This window comes from Ochotona princeps, chromosome 4, assembly GCF_030435755.1.
Source record: "Ochotona princeps isolate mOchPri1 chromosome 4, mOchPri1.hap1, whole genome shotgun sequence".
NCBI lineage: Eukaryota > Metazoa > Chordata > Mammalia > Lagomorpha > Ochotonidae > Ochotona > Ochotona princeps.
The window spans coordinates 81,312,635-81,336,717 of record NC_080835.1 but is presented as its reverse complement, the minus strand read 5'-3'; the positions used below and the strand labels follow the sequence as shown (position 1 = coordinate 81,336,717).

General features: G+C 37.4%; 1 protein-coding gene and 1 non-coding gene across 4 annotated transcripts in view; one reads left to right on the top strand and one right to left on the bottom strand.

Moving 5' to 3' along the window:
- The window catches only part of CWF19L2 (CWF19 like cell cycle control factor 2), an 88,656-nt gene that overhangs the window by 5,877 nt on the left and 58,696 nt on the right, over positions 1-24,083 (bottom strand). For all 3 annotated transcript variants that reach the window (XM_058663962.1, XM_058663963.1, XM_058663964.1), the window contains exons 13-16: positions 17,923-18,135; positions 12,884-13,000; positions 5,930-6,085; positions 1,690-1,770 (exon numbers count right to left, since the gene is read on the bottom strand). In XM_058663962.1, the coding sequence (XP_058519945.1) occupies positions 1,690-1,770; positions 5,930-6,085; positions 12,884-13,000; positions 17,923-18,135 (567 nt within the window). The remainder of the gene's footprint in view (positions 1-1,689; positions 1,771-5,929; positions 6,086-12,883; positions 13,001-17,922; positions 18,136-24,083) is intronic.
- Positions 15,572-15,678, top strand: LOC131480254 (U6 spliceosomal RNA). Its single transcript, XR_009245374.1, has one exon. It is a non-coding gene; the product is annotated as a U6 spliceosomal RNA (small nuclear RNA).

Genomic DNA, 24,083 nt, shown 5'->3' with positions numbered 1-24,083 from the left:
TTTAGAAGTTCATGCAAAATGGAATTAAAACAAATACTAGTTTAACAGTTTGAAATCCATGTATGGTTTTCATAACACACATGTTCTATGAACTTTCTGAAGATCTCTTGAGTAGAATAAAGAATCTTATCAATTATATATCAAATATCAGGTATCTGGTTTTCTAAAATAAATGAAGTAGGGGCCGGCGGCGTGGCCTAGTGGCTAAAATCCTCACCTTGAAAGCCCCGGGATCCCATATGGGCGCCGGTTCTAAACCCGGCAGCTCCACTTCCCATCCAGCTCCCTGCTTGTGGCCTGGAAAAGCAGTCGAGGATGGCCCAATGCATTGGGACCCTGCACCCGTGTGGGAGACCCGGAAGAGGTTCCAGGTTCCCGGCTTCGGATCGGCACGCACCAGCTCGTGGCGGCTCACTTGGGGAGTGAATCATCGGACGGAAGAACTTCCTCTCTGTCTCTCCTCCTCTCTGCATATCTGACTTTGTAATAAAATAAATAAATCTTTAAAAAAAAACAAATGAAGTAAAAATATGCTAGGGACATCTACTAGTGATACCAACAGGGGTTGGCAGATTTTCTCTGAGAGGGCCACACAACAGAGCACTTTAGGCTTTGCAGATCATACTGCTTGGCTCTGAGCCTCAGCACGACAGTATCCAGTTAAACTTCACTAAATCAAGCAAGCAGAAGACTAGATTTAACACACAGGCCTGAGATATTAACCCTGCTTCAGAAATTCAGCTCTGTGAAGACAAGCTTCTCTGCTTTGGTCTATCTACTATGCACAAAAAGCACCTAGAATAGTTCCTGGTAAAAAACAGGCATTCAGTAACATTAATAGAATAAATCATTTTTAATAGAAAAACAAAAAGAATCTATACTTTTATTAAATATCTGCTCCAATTAATATGCTTTGATAAATAAAAATCATCACAAAAGTACTCAATTTATGCATATCCTCTTTCAAAAAGTTGACCTGCAATCAACATTGCACTTAGGAGTGATGAATTTATATTTGCTTTGTCAACAAAGCAAAAGCAGTGCAGTGGCTCAACAGGCTAATCCTCCACCTGGCAGCATAAGCATCCCATATGGGCACCAGTTTGTGTCCTAACTGCTTCACCTACAATCCAGCCCCCTGCTAATGCGCCTGGGAAAGCAACAGAGATGGTCCAAAGTGCTTGTGCCTCTGCATCCATTTGGGAGACCTGGAAGAAGCTACTGGCTTCGGATCAGCTCAGCTCCTGCCACTTTGGCCATCTGGAGAGTGAACCAGTAGATGAAAGATAATCTTTCTCTGTCTCTTCTTCTCTCTGTAAATATGCTTTCAGTTACAAGTTACAAATCCTTAAAAAAAAAAAAAAAAAGATGCAGGCTCTAGGAACCCTTCCATCGTTATCATTCTAGAGACGGGGAGGCTCCTCTCACCCCAGCGCCAGAGGAACAGAGAAGCTTACAAAAGTAGCCCTCGTGGACTCATGGTGGAGTTTAAAAGCTGCTATATAGCCACTTAAGGGGACAACAATTATTTAAACAAGCAAATAAAAAACCCTCTAAAGGCATTTCATACATGAGGCAAGATGTGGAATTAGTACCCACCTTCAGTCATAGGGCCAAATTTTCTATTTTTCAAATTAATAAAAATACTGAACACCAGGGTAATTTTTTATTTAAAAAAATGATACTTACAGACTTTCTGATATCTTTTGAAGAGAGATCAATCAACTTCTTATTCATGGACCACTCCTCATCAGATTCCATTATGGCTTTCTAAGAAACAATCATCATTAAATACAATGTAAAACATTAGTAAATACAGACAGTTGAAAAGAAAATAATACAATGAACTAAATACAGGAGGTAGTGTGCAAGGTACACCTTTTCTGAACGAATTAGGGCCTTAATTTTAGTTTCTGCACCTGAAATTTCTTCATTTCTTTATTTCCTTGAAATTTCTTGATTTCTTTAAAAATTTTATTTACTTTTATTTGAAAGGCAGGAAGAGAGAAAGAAAAGGAGAGGGTAAGAGATACATAGACATAGAGACAAAGTGAAATCTTCTACCCATTGATTTATCCTAAGAATGTTCACAACAGGAGTAACCAGGAGCCAGGAGTTTAACTCAGGTCTCCAATACAGGTGGTAAGCAACCAAACACTGGAAGCATCACCTGCTGCCTTCAGAAGAACTCATTAAAAGGAATTTCATCGTAAGTAGAGCTGGAAGCCCAGCAGGATGGCTGTTAGCTAATCCTCCCCTCACAAGCATCAGGAGCCCACATGGGCACTGGTTTGTCGCCCAGCAGCTCCACTTCTCTTCCAGCTCCCTGCTTATGGGCCAGGAAAGCAGCACAGCCCAAAAACTTGGGACCTTGCACCCCCACAGGAAACCTGGAAGAAGCTCCTCCTGGTTCCTGGCTTTGGATCGACTAACTCTAACTCTGGCTGTTTTAGCCATCTGGGGAGTGAATCAGAGGACAGATGATCTTCTCTTTTCTCTGTAAACTTGTTTTTCCAATAAAAATGAATACATCTTTTTTTTTTTTTTAATATATAATCCATTTTATTGTATTGTTGTTGACAATCTTTACATAGTTAACTATAGTTGAAGGAAAATCAAGAAAGAGAAGGAAAAAGAAAAAAAAAAAAAGGTTCAGGGGGATAGGGAGGTGGGCAATGCTATTATGTCCATATTGTTTCCATCATGTATCTGAGGTAAAAGGGGGTATTGAGGGAGAAGCCCCACCCGGTTTCCCACCCACCCCAAGTCCCATATGTGGGGCATGCTCTGAGATATGTGCTCAAGTGGAGTTAATAGTTCTCCAGTTATGAGTCACTGCCAGTTTCGCTCGATGAGGTGGTCCACTGATTGATATGGTCCATCATGAAGTCTCCATTTGTCCCATATTTCGCTGCCAACATGTAGCTGAGATGAATGATTGTCCTATTCTGTCTTCTGTCTTTTCTTGGTTAGAATTCTGAGTCCAGCAGTTCAAGTGGGGAGATCTCCAAAGATACTTTGAGGTATTCCCAGACCAGATTCTTGTATGTTCTAGCAAGCACAGGGCCCGGCACAGTCCATCACCCTGATCAGCTGGTGGTTGCAATTGCTGTGTTGGTTCTGTTTTCAGTCCCGAGTTGCACTGGAACCAATGGGTGTTGCAGTCCAGCCTGGTTCGGCCCTTACATCAACCAGTGGGAGCTGTAGCCTAGTTGGGGCGACCCACAATAACCCCCACCAGACCGCCCCCTACCCTGGTTTGCCAGTATGTGTAGCAGAAGACCAATCTGTCCCCCATCCCATTTGGCTCTGGTACTTGTCAATGGGTATTAAAGCTTGGTTTTATCTAACCAACTCAACCATCCAGCCCTCACAGATATTGTTGAGTACCTCTCTATCTAGCCATCCCAGCCCCCGTCCTAGTTTTCATGCCCTCCCACGGGAATAGTGACCCAAGAAGGGGGAACCCACTTTTTCCCTCCCAGGTCTCTCTGTCCCGGTTTATGCACTCTTTAGGTGGTCCTGTGATTTGACTCGACAGAATTAGTCCCCAGTGCCAGCTTCTGCCAGCTGATGCTGTGGCCCTGATCTTGTCCACATGCAGCGCACAGGTGTTGTAGCCTTGCTTAGTCGTGTCTGTCTCTATCCCAGCCAACACTCTCCAGTGGGAGTGGTTGTCCAGCGAGGGGACCAGCCCCTTAACCCCCCCGCCAGCTCTGCCCCTCCCTTCCTGGATCTCACGTGCGAATACATCTTTAAAAGAAGAAGAAAAAAATAGAGCTGGAACTGCAACTTAGGTCTTCCAATGTTGGATAAAGCCACTTGAGGAGAACCATTTACACTACTTCACCAAACACCTACTATTGGATTTTTCAAAGTCCCATCTTAAGTCAAATGCAATATTCTTTTTATTCATATTTAACTCACCTACTAATTCCAGCTCAAATTTACATGACAAAAAACCCTTAATAACACTAGGCAAATTTTGCTGAAGATAATTGGAGAACATAAAGTTTACAAATTTCTTACTGTATCCATAGAAATGTAGTCAAACATATTAATCTAGTTTTGCTGCTCTTTTCCAAAAATATCAAGAGGAATTTATATGCTTTCTGGAACCAAGGACTTGAACTATTTTTTGTCCCTTTAACAAGTAAAAACATAGCATGAAATTGCTCTAAAAAACATAAATTCTATTCTTTTAATAAGACTGGAAGAAAAACACATTGAAATAGAATTCTAAACTAAGCAATCTGAGTGTGATGTCTTTACAGTACGGAAATCTTAATACAAGGAAAATCTAAGGTGATAAATATTAAATTATCTCAATTTGTACACTATAGTTATCAATGAAACACATTTTAAAGACAGATATTCAGTGATTACAATTTAAGTAAATCATATATATTGCCACATCCCTTTTTTAAAGTTACAGATTGCTTGGCTTCACACTGTAACATAACACATTTACTACAAAATTTGAAATGACAAATAAAATGTATCTTTTTTTTTTTTAAAGATTTTATTATTACTGGAAAGCCAGATATACAGAGAGGAGGAGAGACAGAGAGGAAGATCCTCCATCCGATGATTCACTCCCTAAGTGAGCCGCAACGGGCCGGTGCATGCCGATCCGAAGCTGGGAACCAGGAACCTCCTCCGGGTCTCCCACGCGGGTGCAGGGTCCCAATGCATTGGGCCGTCCTCGACTGCTTTCCCAGGCCACAAGCAGGCAGCTGGATGGGAAGTGGAGCTGCCAGGATTAGAACCGGCGCCCATATGGGATCCCGGGGCTTTCAAGGTGAGGACTTTAGCCACTAGGCCACGCCGCCTGGCCCATAAAATATATCTTTAATGATCAAGTTAAAACTTTGCTGCAAAAAGGTAGCATGCTGTTATGCTAAATATGATATTTCTGTCACTTCCAATGAACGAACAACAATGACCTGCCAATATTGGACCAACAGCCACAATCATCTAAAACTCTACTAAGGAACTATCAAAGAACATATGGAAAAGTGTGTAATCATTTCTTTCCCAAACAAATCTGGTTAATATAAGATTAGTACGAGTCTTCAGGACTACGTTGTCTTAGTCCACACATTTCAATAGTGCGCTGCATCAAATCAAATATTCAGACTGCGTCTAAAGATTTCTAAAAAAATAAAGTATTTTCACCAACTTGTTAATCGCAGAACTTTATAGCCCTATTTACTGAAATTTATGCTCAGATTAGTAAATTTACCATCTGTCTGTTTCAAAATGCAATCTTCCTATACAAACAAACTCTCAAAACATTACCCTCCTTTTTCTTTCGTCAAGTGAATATTTCATGGTTCTATATTCACATATTTACATTCGTTTATAAATCATATTATATTCAGTAACAAACAAATATTATTTAATAAAAGCTACCTCAATATTATGGTGGAACTTAATGATCACAAACCTTAGTCACTTATTACATGACCAAAAAATGTACATTATAATTGAAACATTTTCTTTTTACAAGGAATATGATTAAATATTAAGTACTAAAATTTATACCAACAACTCGCCTTAGCAATTGCAATGCTGTTTGTATGTTTTCATTTCTGGCTAAATTCAATGATCAATTATTCAGAGCTATAACTACAATTTTTCACTTGAAAGAACCTCATTTTAAAACTGATTTCACTGAGGAAATCAGAAAGTACAACAGAAACTCTAACTTACCATTCAACAGTATGTCCAAGTATGCTCTATAAAGGTCAGCATTCCAATTTTTCAACATAAATTTATACTGTAGCTAATATTTTTTCATCTCTTTGTATGATTTAAAATATAACACAGATACAAAGAAAAAGCAAATGAACAAAAATAACTGTATTCATAAAAAAGCTTTGTAGCAAAAAAAAAAAACATGGCTCTAAATATTATCAATAAATACCTTAAAATAGATGGGAGCCATATCACCCACTTCCTTGGGCAGAGGAATACATTCATACACCATGTGATACTGCTTCTTCAAGCTCATATTAGTTTCTAAGAAGATGCAGTCCAATCCTTTATCTTCGAACATCTTTACCAAGGCTTTTCTGAACATCTAAAGGGAGAAAACCTAGGTAAATAAAATATTTCCAGCAAATTCAAGATTCCACAATGTTTAAAACGCAAAAACGATAAAAATTTCTACAAGAAAATTCATGTCTGAACTGTTTTAATTACTGCATTTTCTAAATGCACTACATAATTTCACAAACATAAGCAACTTTTTAAAAACTGAAACCAACTCTATATAAATATCAGAAACAGCTAACCAATAGATTATGAGAAAAGAGAAAAATAAAATTTTCATGATGTGATATGCAGACTTGACAGAAAAACACCCACACAAGCAGCAGCTTTCTGTTTGCTGTGGCATCTGCATGTTGAGGCAGCCCTGCACTTCATGTACAACGGAGTCCTATCAAGTAAAGCTGAAAATTAAGACGGGTTTCTTTTCCCAAAGAATGTGAGTATTAAATCCCTTGTGGGTAGATGATGCAGAGATGGTTTCACTCTCACAGGCCTGAAGAACAGGTGCCTGCAGCGCGAGGCTGAGCACAACTCAGGGGTCCAGAATCTCTACACCCCTGAATACGTCAGCGTCACAGCAGAGGATGGAGGGAGGCATGGGCTGAAGAGAGCGGAGCAGGCTGAGGATGGAACACCAGGGGTTACCTCTTACACCACCAGTCACTAGATTTTAGTGTCTGGCAATTCCAAATTCAAAGTTGGTCTTTAAGAGTGTTCTGCAAGGATATCTTTCTAAAAATAAAAATTTTTATTTACATTTGTTTAATTTACAACTTACCAGTATTTTAAACTTTTTTATATTAAGGTCATTATTTTAAGCAATTTATTTTCAGTAGCAACTTTATTTTGGGAAAAGTATTTTAACAAATATAAAAATTGGACACATTTGAGTACCATGTGTTGTCTGGATACACATTAGTATAAATATGTCCTGAGACATTTAATGTTTCTTTATGGAAAAACACATCCAAAACGCTTTTAGTGGTTTTTCTTTTCATCCTAGTATTTTATTTTTTTTGAAATAACATTCATTGAATTTACATTATAGTGAAAGGCTTAATGGCTTGCTAAATAGTTTAAAAAATAAAAAATAAAAAGGCGTAGTCTAGAAAGAAAATAGGTAAGGCTATAAACAATAATCACTGCCAACGCTCAAAGACTGTGCTGTTCTATAACTTCTTTACTGAAAGTTTTCTTCAACCACTGCCATGGAATCAGCTTATGGATGAAATCTCTTTCTGTTTCTCCCCCTCACTCTCTCCAGCTATTTCTCCCTCTCCTTTGTCTGTTACTATCATTAATTTGCAATTTTCAAAGAAATGACCCAATGTACTATTTACTCAGTTTTCCCCAATTAAGACATCTTGTACAACTTCAGCACATCGCAATGAAGATGCAGGCATTGATACAGTCAAGAAAGATAAAGAACAATTCCAACATCAACTGTAAGGATCTTCTTTCTTCTGGGTTTTTTTTTCTTTTGGTTTTATTTTTGTTTTGTTTTTGGTCTTGTTTTTGTTACTTTTTTTTTAAAGATTTATTTATTTTTATTGGAAAAGCAGATTTACAGAGAAAAGGAGACAGAGAAAGATCTTCCATCCACTGGTTCACTCCCCAAATGGCTGCAATGACCAGAACTGAGCTGATACGAGGCCAGGACCCAGGAACTTCTTCCAGGTCTCCCACGTGGGTGCACGGTCCCAAATGTATGGTCATCCTCCACTGCTTTCCCAGGCCAAAAGCTGGGAGCTCCATGGGAAATGGAGCAGCCAGAACATGAATCTGCCGACACATGATCTCAACATTTGCAGGGGGAGAATTAGCCAGTTGAGCCATGAAGTCTGGTCCTTATTTATGTATTTATTTATTTGAAAGGCTGAGTTGGAGACAGAGATTTTCCATTCACTGGTTCATTCCCCAGGTACCTGCAATGGTCAGAGGTGGGTAAGACAGAAACCAGGATCTTCATCTGGGTTTCCCACAATGATGGGGCATGCATTAGAGAAGGGACATAGATGGGCAGTGGAGTACTCAGGTTGGAAACTGACACCCACATTAGGATGCTGGTGTCACAGGCAGCAGCTTAACTTACCACACAACACCAGGCCCCAGAATTCTTCTTCTGCCTTCTTATAGTCATATAAGTAGGAGGGAATTCACTAATTTCCCTCCCGTTCCTCAAGCTATGGTAACTACTCGTGTGCTCCATAATTTTTTCATTTCAAAAAAAATTATGTAAATGAAAACATGTCATCTTTCCAGGTACACCATTTTCATTCAACATAATTCCCTAGAGATATAATTAAGATGTTAAAATATTACAATAATTCTTTGCTTTTTACTGTTCTATAGCAATAATGGTAAGGATATACAAAAGTATTTTTAATCATCCACCCCTAAGAATATCTGGGGTATTTAGTTTTTGGCTATAACTTATAGGGCTGCTATATACAGCTATAAACAGGTTTTTCTTTTTTTTTTAATTAGTTACATTTCATTTTATGACACAGTTTCATAGGCTCTTGGATTCCCCCATTCCCTCCCCGTACCCTCCCCCTACGGTGGATTCCTCCACCTTGTTACAGTATTACAGTTCAAATTAAGTCAAGATTCTTTCATTGCAGGCATATACCAAGCATAGAGTCCAGCATCTTTCTTGTCCAATACATTCAGCAGTTTCTTGGGGAGACCATCTCTGGTCTGAAGGCAGAGCTGGCAGAGTATCATTCCGACCAATTAAAAGCCCCAGCACAACATAAACAATTTACAACGTTATGGAGTTAACTGACATGGTATTGAGTGACCAATACGTTAGAAAATGCAAGTTCTTAACCACATCCTGTGACTACTTCAGTGACATTTCAATTTTAGTTTATACACAACCGGCTGCTATACACCTTAAAATGGCTCTGGGGTACTATCCAGCTGTCTCGTGTCTATTTTCATTTTAGTATTTAGCAGTTTATAGAGTTGAAGCATAATTCTTACTGAACTCGGCAGATTTTAGGATAGTCTAAACTGGCTTACAATTCTTATAAACAGGTTTTTCCACATTATGTTTCAATTTCTTTAAAATAAATGCACAAAATGTAATAGCTAAATCTTACGGTGACTCCGCATTTCCTATTTTAAGAAATTTTCAAAGTGGCAGCACCATTATATTTCCACATAAAAGTGCTAATAATTCAATTTCTCTTCTTCCCTGCTACTATTCAGTGTTGCCAACATTTCTTGCTTTACATTCTTTTAGGGATGCAATAATTCATTGTTGGTTGTCTTAATTTGCATTTCCTTACAGCAAATTACATTGAATATCTTTTTACGTACTTATGTGCTATCCTACAAATCCTATGCAATAAGATTTCTCTTCAATTTTAATTTTCTGACTGCACTGCTCAATTTTTACTTGATTCTAACATTCTAATTTTTTTTAATATATACTAGGTAGAGAGTCCTTTGTCATGTATTTAATTTGCAAGTACATTCGATGTTTGTCTTTTCATCTCTAACCAATTGTTTTTTTAGGAATCCGGGTCTTTTTTTTTTTTTTTTTTACATTTATTATACCATTGAATTCATAAGCAATCAGTGCTTGGATGATTTCCCATGGGTTCTGACAAAGTGGGTTTCCCTGGGTGAAGCGGACTTTGAGAGCTTCAGCTGCAACCAGGAACCTTTTCTTTGGCTTCTTTCTTTTTCTGGTGATTTCCTTCACCTGTTTCAGGAAGCTTTCTTGCTCTTACAGTGTTTAATATGCTCACTATGCATATTTATTCTCCTGGCAAGAATCGTGCCCTTGAATTGTTTGGATACAACAATGCCAGCGGCATGCTAGGTAACATTGCAGACTCTTCAAGTTTTGCCATGCTCATATTTTGGGGCATTCTTTTATGAGCCGTACCCATTCCCTTGATGTCTACAATGCACCCTTCTTGTAAGTGCACATGTATGGAGCCAAAGGAACTGCTCTATGTTTGCTAAAAGGTATGGGGATCATGTAACAGGTGTCGTTCCATTTTACCTTTGTGCTCCTCATCTTGATGAATTACTTGAAAATGGCGGCTCCAGTCAAAAGCCTTACCTTTTACTTTCACAGAATGAAAGATCTGATTTGAAGAAGTTCATTTTATCAACGTTTGATTCTGTGGACTGCATGTTTGATGTTAAGAACTTTGCATGCACTGGTTCTTAAAAACTTGTTTTTTCATGAGTTACACAGTTTTACGATTTACATTTAATCTAATTCTATTTAGAGTAAATAATTGCATCAAGGCACTAAATTTAACTTCTGTGACAATGGATGTCTGATTGCTCCAAAGCCATCTGTTAACTTTTAAACAAATTGTAACTTTGTCGAGTTTCATTAGGAATATTTAGTTGGGCTTAAAATTTAAATGATCATTTCGGATTAATTAAGCTATGCCTATCATTCTACAACTACTATTTAATATGGTAGCTATATAAATCTTAAAATCAGACAAGTCTGAATGCTTTCACTTTACAAATACTCATTTTCCTTAAAATATTTATTATTTGAGAGGTAGAGTTACAGAAAGGGACAGGCAGAAAGAAACAGAAAGATGATCCATCTGTTGGTTGCTCTGAAATGGCTCAATGAACACAGCTAGGCCAGGCTAAAACCAGGAGCCAGGAACAACATCCAATAACCCACCATGGGTGCAAAAGTTTTTGTACTTCAATATAATAAGATACAGCAAAAAATTATTTTACACCTGTGAGTAATACCAAGATCCTATGTTATGGAGATTGCATAAAGTTGCCAAATTGCTACAAGAAAACACTTCATTCTGGGGAGTTAACTTAATTTACCTAGCTCTCCCATTCCTTGTTGAATCAATGCATCTGTAGTAAAATTCCGTATGATGTATTTAAGTAAACTAACTAGCGAATGTTGCAGCTCTCTCTTTCTTGCTCGGCCACTTGCTCACTGTAACTCTGGGTTTTCTGATATATAAAATATATTTTTAAAAATAAATAAAAGCAGGGCCCAGCATGAAGGCTTGGTGGCTTAAGTCCCCACCTTGCATCCTCTGGGATCAGATATGGATGCTGGTTCTACTACCAGCAATCCATTTCATATCCAGCTCCCTGCTTGTGGCCTGGGAAAGCAATGGAGGACAGACCAAGGGACTTGGGACCCTGAATCCACGTGCGGGGTACCTGGAGAAGGCGCCTGACTCATGGCCTTGGATTACCTCAGCTCCAACCGTTGCGGCCACTTGGGGAGTCAGCCAATAGACAGAGGATATTTCTCTCTGTATCTCCTCTGTAAAATCTGAGTTTACAATGAAAATAATTAAATCTTAAAAAAAAAAAAAGAAAATTAAATAAATGCATAAAAGCAAACAACAATGAAAAAAGACCCTGGATTGCTTTAAATAAGCTAGGATTCAGCTATTTAAATTCATTTTCTAAAATCCTGTGGTAATTTATAACTATTAAAGACTCCTTTTATTCACAAAAAGAATTAGGATGTCACTCATTAAATTATATAAATAATTGGCTTTTTTCTCCTTAATTCACTTTTTCACAATGAATCTAGATTATAAAATCTGCTAACTTACAATGTAACCTGTACTACAATACACCATTTGGGAAGAATTAGTGAATGATTTTATTGCTTTGTTTCTCACAGCAGCAAAAACATCATGTCTATATAACAAGTCAGTATCTGTTGAGTAAATGGTTTTTATTTACTTAATATGAGTATATTTGTGTGTACACACACATAAATAGGTTAATTTCTTCCAGAAACATAAAGCCAGATTACTGTAATTACTTAAAATACCTTTGGTGCTGTGTATTCTCTAAGTTAAATCAGATTTGTAAGCACAAATTTTTAAAACCATCTCAGGAAAGTTCTAAAATGGCTGTAAAAACCAAATTTTGATGCCCTCCACCTTAAATTACTTGAAGTCACTGACATTTAATATTAGAGGAAAAAATTTATTTTTGAATAAACTCATATTTTTCCACATTCCTATCCTTACTGTAACAAAACAATCTTTTTAACTTTTACAAAATGAACTAAAAATAAAAGACTACATTTCATTAAACACAGCCAAAATATCTCCTCTTTTGGCATGTTTAACAACATGCTACCATTCTCACATTCCTCTGACTAGGGTTCCTTGCAATTCTACTGGCTTGTCAGACATAAGAACCACAACTTTTCTTTCCTTCATTTTGGTCAATGCGGGGCCTTGAAATAATTCAAGCAACAATTTCATTCATGTTGTGCCTTTCAATCTCTTGAAGAATCAGCCACAGGAGTGAATCCCTAAATACAAAAGCTAGAAAAGGTTATGAAGAAAACAAAAAGCAGGAATTATAGTAGCAAAACCATCACAAAATCACAGCAGTGGAGAAGACAGCTTCCATTACAGTAAAACATGGCAACTGCTGAGAATACTAGCATTTAACTGACAAAATCCCTTTCTGTTATCTAAATTCCTTTGCTTTTTTGGCTGGGTTTTATTGGCTTATTCTAGTAAGAATAACTATTTTATGGAACACAATGCCATGATCAGAAACTTTAGACTGACACTTGTTTGCAAAAATAATCCATACGTTGTTACAGCTTAGTACATAAAACCTTTCAAAATGTGGAGTACTTTTGGAAAATAAAAGATAGTTGAGTACTAAAAACATGATGTGCAGATACATATAACTACAAAAATACAAGTGTTTCAATAAAGAACCTAAAATCACTGAACAAAGATATACACCTTGCTGAAATTTATCACAACAGTTTGCAAAAATTTCTCCTGGGCTTTACAATGATAACGACAACTGACACGCTCACCTGAATTTCCTCCCAGATGTCTTCGTCCAATAAGGTGGCTGCTCTATGGTGCTGCAAGGGAACTATCAGGCAGTGCCCCTCAGTAAGAGACTGGAAATTGGGTAAACATAAATAAACCTATGGGGAAAAAAATTCCAAAGGCAAAATGCTATTGAAATTTACTCACAGTTACAGTTAATATTTAACACAGTATACTTGCTTAGAAGAAAACTTTCATTCTAACATTTTTAAGGATATTTAATTAAAAAAATATTTTAAAAGCCATAGTGATGGTTTTATTTTTTTTAAAGGATTTATTTATTTTTATTGGAAAAGCATAATTACAGAGAGAGAGAAGGAGACAGGGACAAAGATCTTCCATCCACTGGTTCACTTCCCAAGTGGCCGCAACTGGGCTGATCCAAAGCCAGGAGCCTGGAGCCTCCTCCTGGCCTCCCACACAGCAACAGGGTCCCAAGGCTTTGGGCCTTCCTCCACTGCTTCCCAAGGCCACAAGTAGGAAGGTGAAAGTAGGGAACACGAACCAGTGCCCATACAGGATCTTGATGCAGTCAAGGCAAGAACTTTAGCCACTAGGTTATTTTCCAGGACCTGGAATGGTTTTTAATAAACTTGAAATTCATAGCACCAATTCAATTTTCACTGCTTTTTATCCATAAAGATTATCCAAGCAAAGAAAGAATAAAGCATATTACATCCTGAATCTGACGATCTATTACTTTGAAAGCCATTAAAACAACACAATCTTCATAAGAATAAGAAGATAGTATGGCCTGGTAATGGCAGAGTGATTTAACTGGTAAACTATTAATCAGGCTTTCTTCCTCAATAGCCAAGAAACAGAACCTAGCCAAGAGGGAGAGGAAATGACCTCAACAGTACATTACTGCTACAGTTAAGCTGTTTTTTAACACAGATACATGACTTTAAAGCTGGTGCTATTTTTTTTTCTTTCCAAACAGTACAGTGTGTGGATTGTGTGTGTGTCGGGTGGACAGGCGAGCTGGAAAGAGTAACTTTACAATGGAGCAATCTGAAAAGAACTAGTTCAGCCAGGTGATTAAGGTCAACATCAACAAAGGATACATCATATTCATGGCACATACCACTGACAGGTTGTCATAAAAACAGCATTTCCTCTGGGGATTTCCTTCCAAAAATCAAAAACGAGTCATGTCACAAGGAATACATCAAATAAACTCTAGTAGGGAACATCTGGTCAGTACTTAAAACTGCCAAGGTGTGGCCTGTGCCCAGTGGTTATTAAGGTGTCAACCAAGATGCCCACATCTCCTACTGACACACATTCATTCAATCCTCAGCTCCAGGTCCAGGCTGTGGCTTCCCACGAACTCAACTCGGAAAGAGCTGAGCTCCCGCCACGCACGTGGGGCACCTGAATTGAGCTCCAGCCCCAGCCTCAACCACTGAGCATTTGAAAAGTGAACCACTCAATGGAAGCTCTGTCTCTTACTTTCTCTCAAACAAAAACAAGTTTTTAATCAAACAACTCAAGGTTATCAAAAGACAAGGGAAGCCTGAGAAACTGTCTCTCAGCCAAGAGCAGCCTAAAAGGTCTTGACCACTGACTGTAAGGCGGCATCCTGGATGCAGTCACCAGAGACGGAGGACACAGCAGAAGCAGAAGCTTGCTCGCTCACTCTGTGCGTGCGTGTAATACCTTTCAGTAAAATAAATCTGCTTTTGAAAGAAACAAAAGCAATATCTAAAGAATTCTTTATCCTATAATTAACTAATGGAATAACTAAAAAGAACATTTTTTTAGTATTTATTCAGGACAAAAAAAAGACCTACTAGCTATAATGGATAAGATAGGGAATCAGATATGGAAAGAAGCTGAAATTCTTTGTATCCCACACTTCAAGTATCTTTGCATTGGAACATCCACAGACGTCAGGCTGACAGTACATGTCAGTCATCAAAGAGAGAAAAAATTAAAAACAGGTGAAAAGAAACTCAAACGGAGCCAAAGCCTTCAGAATGAAAAAGTCTAGTCCATGACACATGAAAGCAGAAACAGCTAACTCAATAAACCAAAATTAAATAAAAATTTCGTAACATTAGAAATGGTTAACTGGAAAATGTGAATTATCTCAAAGCTGGACAGCAAAATTAAGAAAAATGGGATATATATCCAGTAACTGAAAGTTAAAAAGGTAAGGAAGCTGCAATGTCTGTTTATTGGCCTTTGATTTCTCTTGGCTAAGTGGTATGAGAAAAGTCTATTTTGGGGTAGAATCTGGAATGTAGAAGGGAAACAAATGCTTACTTTGTATACTTATCACCTCCATATCACCTCAGACCCAGCCTGTGGTTAGGACACTAGAAAAAACCAGTGGAAAAAAGCCTCAAGCATCTCCCCAAACACTACAGAAAGATGTAACCGTTACTGCATAGTTAATTTATTTTACATTTATAAAGATACAGAACAGATTAAAGGGATATACATTTTTATTATATTGTTAAATATACACACATGAGATTCAGTAGTAATCATTTAAAAATCTAGAAAGGAATTTAAATTTTTTAAAATTGCTACAAGCAATCGTTTATAATGGGTTTTTCTTTTTTAAAACTTGGTTATATATTTAATGAAAATTTTATATTTACCTTTTAGATAAACTATGAAGTAAAAAATGAAATAGACTATTTAAAAAACAGACTATTGTGCTCGCTTCGGCAGCACATATACTAAAATTGGAACGATACAGAGAAGATTAGCATGGCCCCTGCGCAAGGATGACACGCAAATTCGTGAAGCGTTCCATATTTTTGGCTCATCTACTCCATGGAATACTACTCAGCTATTAAAAAAAACAAAATGCAGTTCTTTGTGGCCAAATGGGCCAAACTGGAAACCATAATGCTAAGGGAAATGAGCCAATCCCAAAAGATTAAATACCACATGTTTGCCTTAATTTAAGATGATATGATGTTATGTATAACATGTTATGTATGTTATATGTTGTGTATAAACTAAAATTGAAATGTCAATGAGGTGGTCACAGAAGGTGGTTAAGAACTCGCATTTACTTTTAACATATTGGTTACTCATTACTATGTCAATTAATTCCATAATGATGTAAATTTTTGCTGATGGTATGTTGCAGCTTTTAATTGATCGGGATGATACTCTGCTGGCTCTGTCTTCAGACCAGAGAGGGTATACCTAAGAAGCCGTTGAACTTGACTGGACAATAAGATGCTGGACTCTATGTTTGGTATACGCTTGCAATGGGGGAATCTCAACTGACCTTGAGCTGTGGTTATGCAACAAGGTGGAGGAATCCACCATGGTGGGAGGGTTTGGGGAGGGGTGGGGAGAATCCAAGTACCTATGAAACTGTGTCACATAATACAATGTAATTAATGAATTAAAAACAATAAATAAATAAATTAAAAAAAAAAGAATGCACTGGTACAGAAAAAAAACAATGTGGAAATAATAGTCTAACCCACTTTCCTGTAGCCTTGAAACTTTTTGCCCTAATTAACTATGTAAAGATTGTCAAAAATAAAGGAAAAAAAAAGAATGCAAAAAAATAAATAAAAAATAAAAAATAGACTATTTTAAAAAAGCAAAAGAAACTAAATTGATAAAATGACTATCTAAAGATAATACTAGGTGTGTGTGTTGAAGTGTACAAAAACAAAAAATCAGTATATACACATTGTATATTCCCTAAGCCATTAGCTGCTGAAACTGGAATTGACTATTTAATCTCTTCTATTATTACTTTTTCTCATTTCACTCCTGCCATGTTTCTCTATTCCATGAATGTCAATCATTTCCTCTTCAGGGATTTTTACACAATGATGCCCTTTCATAAAACATTATTCATTCACAATTTCACATTATTTGTTCCTTCCCATTATATATAATTTACTAAACTATCTCAGAGACTTCTACATCACTTTATCAAAAATACTCCCTCATCATTTTATCTCATTTCCTCACTTTTTTTGTATTAAGGAATTAATATTCCTATGTCAAAAAGATTATTACTCTACATTCTAGAAAAGCAGAGTAGAAAACAAATTCCAAAAGCCTTTCTACTTTCTTCCAGCAATTAAAGGTTGGTATATAGCGGGCCTGGCACCATGGCCTAGCAGCTAAAGTCCTTGCCTTGAATGTGCCAGGATCCCATATGGGCACCGGTTCTAATCCCGGAAGCTCCACTTCCTATCCAGCTCCCTGCTTGTGGCCTGAGAAAGCAGTCGAGGACGGCCCAATGCTCTGGGACCCTGCATCCACATGGGAGACCTGGAGGAGGTTCCTGGTTCCCGGCTTCGGATCGGCACAGCACCAGCTGTTGCGGCTCACTTGGGGAGTAAATCATTGGACGGGAGATCTTCCTCTCTGTCTCTCCTCCTCTCTGTATACCTGCCTTTCAAATAAAATAAATAAATCTTTAAAAAAAAAAAGGTTGGTATATATCATGCACACAGAAATTACCTGCTTAATGTAAGTATTAAGTCAGTATACATCTATTGAAACAAATGAGCACTGTTTGTCATGAAAACAAGCTAGATGTTTGGTATATAATGGTAAGCAAAGGTTATTTTTTTCTTCATACAGCTCAAAGAGTATTAGAAGATAAACCCAACAAAACAAAGACATACAATAAGTTTGTTCAAACTGTGAGGTAGTCTTCAAACTAACAGGTTCTATGATAAAGTAAAGAGGCATGAGCTGATTTAGAATGTCTTGGATGATTTTAATGCTGAGACTCAAGTGTCAATCACATAAAGATAAGGTCACACTGCTGGTAACTGGCCCAGTCAAAGTTGGAAACCAGGAAATCTGGCCACCATTACTCAATGTCTGTTCTAGAGCAGAATCACAAAAGATGGGTGCCTATGACAATTAAATGTGTATGCTCACCTCAAAGATAAAGGAAAATATCTAAAACAAAGATTCCTTAGGTCTTACAACAGAATGAAAAATGAAGCAAATTCATACACGCTGATAAATCATTTATACACACTGATAGATCACAAAACGTAATACTGATTACCTTAACACCTATTGCAACAATGAGGTGCTTAGGAAACTGAGAGCTGTCAAAACAGTAGAGGCATTTTTCCATTTGTGCAGCGAGACTCTGATGCTCTGCAATAGCTCTTCTTCTCTGATGCTCTTCCTCGCCACCAAGTCGTTCTCTCTCGGCTGCTCTGGATACAAACATGTCATCCAAAGTATAATAGTCTCCATCTGCTTTTCCCATAAACTGAAAAATCAAAATAACAACAAGGGGGATAGAAGGCTGTGGTTAAGATTTTACTGTACTGCACCATCCTATCTGTCTTTGGTAAATTCTATGACAAAATATATTAAAAAATAAAACATCAAGTAAAATTTGAGGCCGACCTTCAAAATTAAACTTATCACCATTATCACAGCTAAGGTTTACGAAATATCTGCTATCTGTAATTTTATATAATTTGATCATGTGTTAGATTCCTAAAAGACAAGGACCATCATTTTCACTTAGTGGACTAGCAAAGTAAACCAGAGAGAGTAAGTAAACTATTTTCACAATAAAACTTAGCACACTCACAAAATAAAATATGCAACATTTTTCTACCACATTTCTAAGCCTACTCTCCATTCTTCTTTAAATAGTATTTTACTCTGTGAACATAATTCACAACACAGTTCTAAGAGCACAGTGATTCCTTCCGACATTTCCCTCTCACACTCCTCCTTTATTTTATTATTATTATTTTTGTTATAGTGTTGTACTTTCAGTTCATTTCTCAATCACAGACCCAACACTCCATTAGGTACAGAATTCAACAACTAGACAGTATTAAAAACAAATCCTCCCCAGGAGTCGGGGAGGTCCTATGGAGCCAGGGTCATCTGGCCTGGGTCCTTCGGCCCACTTGAGCGGTAGGTGCCAGGTCCATGAGTCCCAAGGATTAGGAGTCTGGCGGGCCCTGGGTTGGGAAGCACAGGCTGCCAATGGCACTGGGCAAAGCCCACTGGCCACCTAGCAATGCATTTTGTGGCGGGGCTTGGCATGTGGGCTTGCATGGGTATGGGGAAGGACATAAGTGGGGGCATGTGAGCACATGAGGTCTCATGTATAGGACTGGTGGTCTGCCAGTACAGTGCATGTGTCAGAACTGGGCTTCCTCAGTGGAAAGACAGAGCAGTGGAGAAAGGCCCAGACGCATACAGAGGACATGGCAACACATTGGGGCCTGCAGAGGACATCTGGTACCACATCAGAGGAAGCAGGGCAGAACAAATTGGACAACTACCCCAACCAAGCAATGACAGCAAATATCTAAGTGAATTGAGACTCTTAAGACAGACAGTCTCAGCCAATGGACATTGGAAAGATTTTCTTATCCTTGGAGAAGCAAGACTGACAGCATTTCAGAATTATCCAAACCAGCTAAGCTAAGCAATTGGAACATGCTCCTCATCAAATACCCTGGGCTTATATCTGTGTGGCCATTCTCCATTCCTGGGTACTAGGGTGGTTGTGAGGCTGGTGTGGCTCCTCCCCTTATCAGCCCCATTCCCCCAGAAACACTAAGAAAAAAAATTGGAAACAATGGTCTTACCCAATTTCCCCAAACCCTTCCCACCCTGATCACCTATGTAAACATGATCAAAAATCAAAAACAAAATAAAAACAAACAAAAAACCCCTCCTACTGTTTCTCAAGATAAAGGTTTTAAACCATAATCAATTTTCAAAATGGCCTACTTTCCCATCTCCCCAAACATAAGCTGTAGACAGATCCATACTTTTAAACCCAAACTGTATTTAGATACTTATGATCTTACATGAAATCCCACCAAGAGTTGTACATTGCATACAGGACCAAATTCAAAATTCAAAATCAAAGACACTGTCCAAAATTACCATAGCAAAATTTTACCTTCTTTCCATTTAATCTAGACCACATTATTTAACCCCTGTGTCCTCTCTCCAGACCTTGCTTTTCATGTTAAATGATCAGACAGACACTATCTCCCTACTGGAGTTACATCACTTAATTCTCACCACATGCCTGGAACACCAAAGACTGCACATATTACCAACCAACTTGCTCTAAGTGACACTGGCAGAGATGCCGTTCCACACAGCTACTGGACATCCTTCTCAAGTGTACACGGAACACTTATCAAGACAGGTGACTTTCCGTGAACGTAAAAAACCTATAGTCACACAAAGTATGTTCTGTAAACACGAACTGAATTAAAATCATCAATTAAGATTTTGAGACATTTCTAAATACCTGGAAGCTAAACAGGGTACTTTTAAATAACACATGGACGATCATCATCAACAACAATAAGATAATTGGGGCCTATTTTGAAGAGACATAAAACAGAAATGCAATATTTCAGAATTTGTGGTATACTTCTAAAGTAGAACTTTGAGAGAAAATTATAGCAATAAGTACTTATATCACAAAACAAGAAAAATCTCAAATCAGTGAGGTCAGCTTCCACTGTAAGAACTTAGGGGGGATTGAGGGGACTAGCACTGAGGCAGAGTGGGTTAAGCTGTAGCTTGCAAAAACAAAATTCTATTTAGGTGCTAATTCAAGTTCTAGCTGTTCCACTTCTGATCCAGCTGCCTGTTAACATCCCTGAGAAAGCAGTAAACAGGCCCAAGTATATGTACCCTAGCAATCACGTGAGAGATGCGGATAAAGCTCCTAGTTTCTGGCTTCAGCCTGGGCCCTGCCCTTTCCGGTGTGGCCATTTGGGGAGTGAACTACCAGATGAAAGATCTCTCTCCCTGACTCACTCTCTCTGTAACTCATTTTTTTTAAGTAAGAAAGAAAAAAAAACTGTGACAAGGATACTAATGAGATGAATATAGGGAGTATGGGGTTTCTGGTATATGGAAACACTTTATATTACTACTTCATAACATTGTGTTGTAAATTTCAAAGTATTCTAAAATTAACAATTTTTTAAAAGTTAAAGAAAAAATTTCTAAAACATCATTGCTGATAAGCTGAAGTAAATAGATTTATGATTAATGACACCTTTTGGGATACATTCACCATTACTTATTAACAAAACACAAATCAAAACCATGATTTTATCACTTCACACTCATTAATAGGGCTACAATTAAATATAGAGCATGAATTGTAAAGGACTTGGTAAAAGTGCAGCCCTCATACACTGTGTGGGAATATAAAATGGTATAATTCTTTGGAAAACAGTCTGGTGGTTCCTAAAATATTTAAACACAGATTAACTAATATTCAAATATATGGGTTATTATATGTTCCACAAGTTGCATATTCATAAGAAAAGCTTATATATGAATATTTATAGTAATTATATAAAAACCACAGGGTGCTTGGGGCCCGGCACCATGGCCTAGCAGCTAAAGTCCTTGCCTTGAACGCGCCGGGATCCCATATGGGTGCCGGTTCTAATCCCGACAGCTCCACTTCCCATCCAGCTCCCTGCTTGTGGCCTGGGAAAGCAGTCGAGGACGGCCCAATGCTTTGGGACTCTGCACCCACGAGGGAGACCCGGAAGAGGTTCCTGGTTCCCTGGCTTCAGATCGGCGCGCATCGGCCTGTTGCGGCTCACTTGGGGAGTGAATCATCGGACGGAAGAACTTCCTCTCTGTCTCTCCTCCTTTCTGTATATCTGACTTTGTAATAAAAATAAAATAAATCTTTAAAAAAAAAACCAAAAATACCTATTCTCGATCATAAACAAACAGTACTTAGACTTAAAACAAAATTGGAAAACATACTCTACAGGTTACTAACACCTCACTAGCTCCGAGATACAAAAAGGACACATCTTAAAATCATAAACCACAATAAATGATTCATATGCATGTATTATTCCCTGGCCCACAATGATAGGCTAGCTAAAAGCAACTTTTTAAATCCTATTGTTTTTACAATCAATTCACACATATATAGTGCACTACTATGGCACTAAAATATTTTAAAAATTGCAATGACAAAAAGGAAACTGATTCCATACATCTTCAAAACTAATTTGTTTATTTACAATCCAACCAAAGACCAGGACTCCAATAAAGAATTATTTCTCAACTGAAACTACAGCCAACTTGGTAAACCCAAAGAACCAGTAAGACAACATAATTAAATCTATGACACTAGAATTAATCTTTGTTCATACTATGCAAAATACTACATAATTAAACTCTAGAAATATTTATTTCTAATGATATTTCTAATATATTTCTATGACTAGAAATATTTCTGTACATTTCAGTTCTTTAAACAATTGTCAAGTAAGTATCCTACAAAGTCAGCAGTCCTGATAGCTTTCCAACTAATAATTAAAAAACCACGAAGTTTTAGCTGAGAGAAAAATGTCAAATAAACTATATCCTTCTATAGTAATCTCAGCTGACATAAACTTATTTCTTTTTTTTTTTTTTAAGATTTATTTATTTTTATTGCAAAGTCAGATATCTACAGAGAGGAAGATCTTTCGTCCACTGATTCACTTCCCAAGCTGCTACAACAGCCAGAGCTGAGCCAATTAAAGCAAGGAGCCCAAAGCCTCTTTCAGGTCTCCCACGCTTGTGCAGGGTCCCAAGGCCTTGGGCCGTCCTCCACTGCTTTCCCAGGCCACAAGCAGGGAGCTGGATGGGAAGTGGGGCCACCAGGATTAGAACTGGAGCCCATAAGGGATCCTGGCGCATTCAAGGTGAGGATTTTAGCCACTAGGTTACCGCGCTGGGCCTGACAAAAACTATTTCTAAAAATTTTTCTAGTAAGCATGTACCACTGCAACACTGAAGACATCAACTATACAGACACGTCAAATGGACCATACATTTTAAATAGCCAAGCCTTTAAAAAGAGGCAAAATGGGATATACACGTTCACTAGCAGATGATTTAAGTTCCTTAGTTGATTTCTAACTTGTCCTTGTTCACTAACATCTGAGATCTAAATATTTTAGAAGTAAAATGTTTTTATGGCACAAGAATGATTGATTCATTCTCTCATAAGTGATTATTTCTAAAGAACAAAAAACAAAACTTGTTCTAGCCTAGAAAAAAAGAAATCACTGAATATGGACATTTTAGATGCCACAAATAACACAGGAGACTTGACCACCATGAGAACTAAAATAAACAGAAAATGCTGCAAAAAATTAGCAGTTCTCCTTATCATATTCTAATCGAACATATGAGAAAGGTATACTACTTAACATTTTAAATTTGTTGTTAATATTGAAGGTAATTGAAGACAAAAATGTAATGGATTTAATTTTAATGTTTGTTATAATAATATGAAGAACATTTTAAACATTACATCTATTACAAAATTTATTAAACCTTTAAATGTCACAATATAGAAAAACAGAACTATCAACAGAAACAGAAACATACTTTATTAGATAAAAGGGTTCTTTTTTCTTATAATTTAAGATAAAAACCTAAGTCACTCTGAGTCTCCTTTTAAATTGCCTTACCAATCTCTTTGTATCTTTCAGTTTTCCTCCTTTCCATCCCAATTTTAGTGCTCTAGCAGTACAAAAAGGATAAAATTACTGCCCAAAGTGTGAACGAAATTAATGAGGAAAGATGCATATAGATTTCATGGAGATGTGCCTGAGTTTATGTTGCCAAGGAAACACTGACGTCTTAAATTTTAAATGGAAGAGTTTATATTTAAAAAATGTTGGAGTCAATAAAACGTATTTTAAGAAACAGCAAAGCACCACACGACGTATAGTTTCCAAATACCTATAGATGACACACTGAAATTGGCTAAAGACAATTAAGTTTAGCCAAAAATAAAAAATAGTCATTAACATCTGTCCCTAAAAAGGAAGTACTGATTAGTTTAAGAAGCTGTCCTGGAATTAAAAGCCAGATACTAGTACTGGCTTTTGCAAGTCTGTGGCTGGGGGATTAGGAAAGTTATTTAGGCTTCAGGAAGCCTTTCTTCCTCTGGCTTGTTTTTTATTTCCATCTGTAAGATGCAGGAGAGTAAACAACATTAGTGAGGGCCCTTTTCAGAATCTAAAATTTAATTCTATGAAGTAAAACAAAGAAATTTCTTTACCAAAAAGAACTGTTTTCTTGAAAATCATAGCAAATAGACTGGCATATATAAAGTCAGAAAAACAGGTCAGTGAAGTTCAAGAGTTGTATTAATCACCCTTTTCCATTAATTATGTATAACAC